General features: G+C 37.7%; 1 protein-coding gene across 1 annotated transcript in view; it reads left to right on the forward strand.

Moving 5' to 3' along the window:
• LOC115689775 (uncharacterized) overlaps positions 1-7,035 on the forward strand; it is a 36,170-nt gene extending 29,135 nt beyond the window's left edge. The window contains exon 7 of the mRNA XM_056305374.1: positions 6,543-7,035. Coding sequence (XP_056161349.1) covers positions 6,543-6,548 — 6 coding nt within the window. The 3' untranslated portion in view covers positions 6,549-7,035. The remainder of the gene's footprint in view (positions 1-6,542) is intronic.
• The last annotated feature ends 458 nt before the right edge of the window (positions 7,036-7,493 follow it).

Raw genomic sequence — 7,493 nt, forward strand, 5'->3', positions numbered from 1 at the left:
ATCAACAGAAATGAGTCAGTCCAAAGTTAATGAATTAATGGCCATCATAACATAAAAAGTGAGCTAATACGATAATCACATGCCTTAAGTATGCTCTGTTTCCTGCAGCAAAAGCTAACCTTTTGAATGAGCGCTCATGCAAAAGAGTACTTGGAAAAGATTATCATGCCAGTTCATGAATTTCAGCACTAAAGCCAACCTCCAGCGGACCATCTGCCTCATCAAGGATAAGAACTGCCAGATCTTCCAAGTCCACTGACATAGAATTGCGCTAGTGATCTATCATGCGCCCTGGAATTGCTACAACATTATCTTTCAGCCAAATAGTACGCATTCACGATGAAGAAGGGATTTTTGACAAAGGTAGTGCGCTGGAAAAAGTGAGGAGCATGAGCGGTTTGACGATGGGAACTCTATTTCGAATCTTCTGTGGTCGATTCATAGCAGAGGTGATGAAGAATAGACGGGATGCAGCGATGGAGGAAAGTACTGTTGGTTTGGTCACTATTGTCACTGAAATTGTTATTTCAGGGACCCATTTCAGGGACCAATTAAATTGCTTTAGATGAAATATTTTTGTTGCTCATTTTTTTGGAGCATGCACGTACTTATATGAGGATCGCTTTGCGCTCTGAGTATCTATTTTCGGAATAAAACGATTCACTAACTCTGCTTCTCTCTGTGATCCTTCATTATTGTCACACGTCGCTACAATTACATTATTCACTTTGCCGAACCCTTCCGTGCTTATGAGATGCTCGCTGATATCAGTTAAATCTCCAGCACTCTGTTGTAGTAAATCAGTGATGAGTAATAGCAGTGTTTTGAAGTTTGTTATCAAACCTTAGATTTTTAAAAAAAGGAAGAGTAGGTTCTTCATCTGACATCGTTGATTCCAGTATTCCATCAGGCTGATACCAAATTAAATTCCCGCTTGTTTAGATGGAAGGAGACTACCAAGTTACACTTCTTCGTGCAACAAATCATTACCTGGTGGATTTCTGAAATTCAAGGTATGAGAAGAAAGTGGTCTTATGCAGCTCAAACTTCACAACTTTACACCAAAGTTATTTTTATTGCTGTAATAACCGCAATTAGTTGTAAATCTGCTGGTTCTATGGGACCAATAAACAGAGAGCCAGCTAAATTATTAGCTTTAGTCTGTTTGTTCATATTCGATGTGTCTTACAGCTCTCTCAAGTAGATGTTATAACCACAATTAGATGAAAGTGGTCTTGTGCAGCTCAAACTTCACAACTTTACACTAAAGTTAGTTTCATTGCTGTAATAACCGCAATTAGTTGTAAATCTGCTGGTTCTATGGGGCCAATAAACAGAGAGCCAGCTAAATTATTAGCTTTAGTCTGTTTGTTCATATTCGATGTGTCCTACAGCTCTCTCAAGTAGATGTTATAACCACAATTAGATGAAGGTGGTCTTGAGCAGCTCAAACTTCACAACTTTACACTAAAGTTACTTTCATTGCTGGAATAACCGCAACTAGTTGTAAATCTGCTGGTTCTATTGGGCCAATAAACAGAGAGCCAGCTAAATTATTAGCTTTAGGTCTGCTTGTTCATATTCGACGTGTCTTACAGCTCTTTCAAGTAGATTTCAAGCTAATTTTCTAAATTATTGTTCTAAACTTACAAGTATGGAATAATGGATTATCATCTGTGACCTGGTGGTACGTCATACCTCAGGAAACAGTCACACATGCGCAGCTCTCACACAGAGATTTTGTATGTTGTTGATGTTCACCTATTGAGAGTGACAAAGCATGTTCTCTGCCAGCCTGTTTGATTGCCTGACGAGGACATTCGGTAGGATATCTCACCAAAAATCTTCAAGTTATTTGCCAAGCACTAAAGCTATTGCTCTTTAGTGCGCTAGAAGTGCTGGGGCTGGCAGTCTTGATGGTGAATAGCATTTCCTTTTCATTTCCAACTCTTTGCATTTGTGGAGCTACCTCTCACTCTGTAATTGAAACTTCATGAGCTAAGGACTTCATGCTGTTTGTTTTGCCTAGACGGTTTATTATTTGTGTGTCTCCAATAAGGGGCCCTGCCAAATACAGTCTGTCAGTGGAACAATGTCTCTTCTGCTGATATTTGTATATTGCAGAGTTATCTTGTGCTATGTGACATCTGTATTTATCAGTGCTCAGCAAGAGAAGTAATTGCCTCAGGCCTGTGCGGTTTTCAACATCGTTAATCTTGTTGCTCCAGCGAAGTACACGGGAGTTATGAAGCCTCGTCTACAGGTTTGAGGGGCTAATAGACTCGAATTCATCTTCACTGTATTAGTAGAGGGTCATCTCTTTTGAATTTGTTCTTACGGTTCTCCTTAGTATAACTAGCCAGTACACTAATTTCTCTCACTGAACATACTTGTGTTCCTCTAGGTCAATTATGCCACCTGGTTTTGGACATATGGTGACGCCCTGGGGAAAACAAATCTACAATCCCTTTAAAGACTTCACCTAATACCAGATTGTAAAGATGCATGGAAAATAACGTCCGCCTGCTTCTTTGGTCTCAGAGCGCAATTCGTGGAACATTTCCTTGATATGACATCACCTTAACATGAGAAAGATCGTCGTTAGCATAATAGAAACGCTTGCGTACTATTTGACGAACTGAGAATGTTGTAGCAACTCCATATAGAAGCTCTTTCAGCCTCTTTTCCAATTATTCAAATTATATGATGTCCTAACTCAGTCTTGCATGATTGTGGAACATTAATCCATGTGTCGACGGCATCTCTTCGAACTTTGATGACAGATTTGCAACTTGAATTAGGCATTCACATGGCAGAAATGTTGTGGTATCTGCATTAGCAATTTTCATCCAGGTTACATTCAGTCAAATGTGACTTTCTTACATATAATGGGATTATATGCATATGATATAGGATTGCTTTCAGGCCTAGTTTAGCCCATTTTATCATCTACTGCTAACTTGGACTTGCCTTGGCGAAATACAAACCATGCAGCCCAAACTAAACTTCTCTTGAAAAGCTACAATGTTGAACAATTGATCTAGATATTCTACTCAGCTACGTGAAGATAGCGAATTTGAGAACACTGACTATGCCAATTATCGCAATCCGTCGAGTTTCAGAGTTATATGAACCAAGTTGCTTTTTTCTTCAACTTGTTTATTTGAAACCTTTTCTTTTATTTAAAGTCTCTTTGCAATAGCATCTAATTCCAGGCTATGTTATTCTCGCGTATTAGGAAGGGGAGGAGTTTAATATGCTAATGTAGTGTGTCGTTTCATATAGTTTCAGGCATTTTCCTCAAAAAGATTAACAAATAAATTGGTCTCCCAATGATGTATCATTTATAAGTGTATGGCGGAGATATTCTTCTAGATGCTATTGACACTGCTGCTTGTACTCTCGTTAGGTTGTCTGATCTGGTAGATTCACATGTCAATTCTTCCCTCTAAATACCACACCGTACTCTAGTTTGAAGTGAGATCCCAGGGTTGTACCCTACTCTTCTGCAGAATTATTGGACGCTATGACTGGTTATGACTCGAACATAACTTCTGATTTCAGCTTTAATCTCTCATGTTCCAAGTTGTCAAGTGAAAACTCACCCCGTTTCTCCATCTTTTTTGTCCAATCTTGTTTCATTTCACTGAATTACCAACGTGAAATTTCAGCTGCAAAGTACATATAGATTCATATCATCCTGCTCATCTTAGCTGATGATGTCATGCCTTTGCTTGTCGCGTCTCTGCATGCTAAGGTCATAATGTTTAATTTTGGATATTACTGTCTGTCGCATCTATGATTCGCAATTCTGTGTCCTTGCTGAGCATTTGTAGCCTAAGATACTGTGGGCTCCTATGGATTAGGCGAGCATGGGGCCCACGTATCAATCTCCGTGATTCTCATCTTATAGCGCTAGCTGCTGCTGAAAGGCAATTTCTGCGATGTGACTACGAAGAGTATGCTGTTGAAAATAATAGCAGCATTGCCTGCCTCCGAACCGTGGCTCTCGTTGTAAGTGATCGGAACAAGGATTTTTCTATCGATTATTGCCTCTATCAGGAAGTAAACGTGGATCATTAATTGGCAGTTGTTGATAATTCTACTTCTACGCCAAGCTCTCATGATTATACGAGAAACTGGAATGGTGCAAGAATCATCAATGTTTTTTGATGTAAGTCTCCAATACCAATGATGCTTTAGTATGCACGAGTGTGCCTGCAACTTGAATATAGCAGCACAATTTACTTTTTTCTTCAGAATCATTTTCTCAACAAAAAGTGTACATGATTGGGGGAAAAATTCGTGGTATGTGGGGCAGCAGATGTATTTCAGGCCTTCGAATATTTTGATATCCTTCCATAGGTTATTTCGCATCCCCTTTTCTGCCGTCATTACATGAGTGAAGTTGTGGAGGTGAGTGAACTGAGCAGTTGGCAGACTGTAATTACTTCCTGCGATTTTGAAATGATAGATGTGTACCCTGCCTTTATAGGTCCCTATTAAGTTGAGGTGTTTAGAGTAGCACTTATAGGATTGAACATGAAACTTTTTGGGAACAACTGTGAGTTTTGCTATGGCAACATTTGTAGTTACTGTTTCCAATCTAGATTGATTCCGTTTTATTGAAGTCGCTGCCACTTACAAAAGAGTGCATGAGTATGTGCTTTAATTTGGTGAGACAATTTGATCATGAAAGTCTGGATATTAATCTATTAATTGTGATCATAGTCCGGTCAGCCAAGCTCATAAGTTCATGTTGTAGGCTTTTAGCTTTTAAATCAATGAAAAAATGCGAACGAACTAAGTGCATTGAACTTTTCAGTGATAATAATCTCTCTGTAGACTAGTTTTTACGGCATGAAAGTTCATTGTAATATTGGAAATTCAGTTTCAGGTTTCAGTTCTTCAGTTTGCTGGTTTTCTCTTGCCATGCTACGTAATGGCCAGATCATGGTACATACAAAGCCGTAGGAGACAGGTACACCATTCTGCTTCACTTGACTGAATAATTAATTTGATGCTGAGAGCATTATAGATGACTTGATGACAAACGACAGATGTGGTTTCTTTATGTCACCTTATGTAGACCAGGATTTAAATAACGTTGCATCGCAATTGATCAGAAGAGTGTTGATAATACGGCACAGGATTGCTCAAATATACTTGTGTTGGGGGTAAACAAAAGAAGGAAAGAGAAGATACATGTTTCAGTTAATTGCAAATTTCCCCAACCTTAGGTGTCTCTTGCAGTTGCAAAGAGCTCCCCATCCTTTATATCTTTGCAAATATTCCCTTAACCTATGGGATTCGTTTTTTCTTTTTGCAAATAGGCCCTTGTCTTTTTAAATCTTTTAAAATACCTTCCCAACCTTTCAAAACGAAAGACTCCGTTACCTTTGTGTTTTTGTCTTTTTTCCGTCAGTGAGAAGGAATGTGCCAAAAATCTTGAAAAGTTAAAAATGCTATTTAGAACTTTTTTAAAGAGAAAGACTTGCATTTTCTGCCTAAATGATTGATTTTAGCTCTAATATCTTTGAATTCTTAAATATGTAAAGTTCCAAATATTTTTTGGTAGCTTGAATTGGTAATCACGGGATTATTTATCTTCTGTAATGCGTTAATATGCCGTATTTTTCAAAAAGTTTGAAATTTAAAGCAAAATACCCAGTTTCACATTTAGGTCTATCTAAGAATCTTTTAGTAATTTATGTATTCAAATGTAGCTTGGTAACAACTCTGCATTCATCAAGCCAAAAACGGGAAATTTACTTATTAAGACAAAATAAAACATAAAACGAATAAACAATGATACGATCAATCAGTAACTTCTACAAAATTGACAACTAACATAATTAAGAATTCCAACAGTTTTTAGTGGAAAATGGACATGTTAACATGTTTTAAATGGCATTTTTTAAACTATCTATTTTTTTATGTCAATTTAGGCAGACTGAAAATACTAATAAATATGGTAGTGGAGGTCTTTGCCTATCCTGAAGGCTGGGGGTACTTGTCAAGATTTAGAGGGCAGAGATTTTTGCATATACCTCAAAAATTGGGGAGAATTCGTAATTAACCTTACATTTTGACAGATTACTAAACAGGATTCTTTGTGTCTAAATAAGGAGATGTTTACATGAAGATTTGATGACTTCCTTTCTTAAATTAGTTCAGTTTTTACTGCCACTTTTAGTTCCTTTTTCCCTGATGCTGGTTTTGTGAGGAAGATTGGTTTGCTTGAATCTTTGATGTTCTTAAGGTAATAAAGTTCAAGATAAGAAAACTATGATAAAAGTCATCGAATTTGTCGGGTTGTGTTAACTCAGTATTATGATACATTTCGACCAAAAAAAACAAAAAAGTGTTATGATACATATAAAACATCGGTAAGGAATAGTTGTGGGAATAGTTGTGAAGTCTGACATATATAGTTTGTATTTGTCTCAATATGTAAACCATCAGGAGATTTTCCTAATTTAGAGTTTATTGCACCACCTAAGCTATTTCTGTTCCATTCTATTCTGATGTATTTCTTCCAGGTTTAAGGGAACTATTTGGCAAAATCATGGATAGCTGTTTGTCTATTTGTGCCTGAAGAGGGTTTGCTGCTTATGGATCTGACTTTCCGGAGTACTTGATGTGGGGAACTGCATTTCAACTTAAGGTGTAGTTGTAGTCTTTCCAGTCTTACTCTGACCTTGGCCAAAAATAGAAAAAAAAAACCATAAAAATGGAAGGAAAACGACGAGTACGAGTCAAAGAAATGACATGGAAAAGGAGAGAAATTGACTGATTAATGTAATGTGAGGGGAATATGAGAGACAAATTGATGTAAATGCGTGTTGATGGTTTTTCTTTTATTTCCGTAAGTTCCAATTGATCACAAATCGACCGATGTGGTTGTTCTGTATCAGCCTTTCTATGGCTGGTGATCTCACTGTGGACCCTGATATTTAAGAATGAAAAATGTAAATAACTTCTATATTAATGAATTGCTTGAGTAGGCATCTTCGCTTGCTGGAGCTTTATAAATCATGGACATGGAAAAAAAACTACCGGACCATCCTTTTGTGGTCTAAGGTGTCCTCGCAAAGAATTCTTGTCCTCTATTCTGAAGTGATTGGATGCTGTTTATTTTATGTGAAGTTGCGAACTCTCTCCTTTCCTCATATCTCGCTGATCAAAATTTGGCTTCTGAAGAATGCCTACACCCCATTTTGGTAGATGGGTAGTGCACTTTCTTTCCATGCATGCATAATTGTAGAAATTTTATCCTGTCCACTTTCCCGTAGGCGGTGTCAAGATCCGGCCACATGATTTTAAACTTTTGGCTAGGGTATAAGGTTGAAGTGATGCGGACCTAGTTTAGGATCCAATAGTTAGGCGATACCGCCAATCATGTAGACTTGCGAGTGTAAACTCGTGTGTGAATTGTTCACTGTTTACAAATGTGAGATAGGAGGATTTTGAGCAAATTTCAAGACTCGTGC

Source organism: Syzygium oleosum, unplaced genomic scaffold, assembly GCF_021117445.2.
Source record: "Syzygium oleosum isolate NSW1041296 unplaced genomic scaffold, Sole_v2.1 Sole_v2.37, whole genome shotgun sequence".
Lineage (NCBI taxonomy): Eukaryota > Viridiplantae > Streptophyta > Magnoliopsida > Myrtales > Myrtaceae > Syzygium > Syzygium oleosum.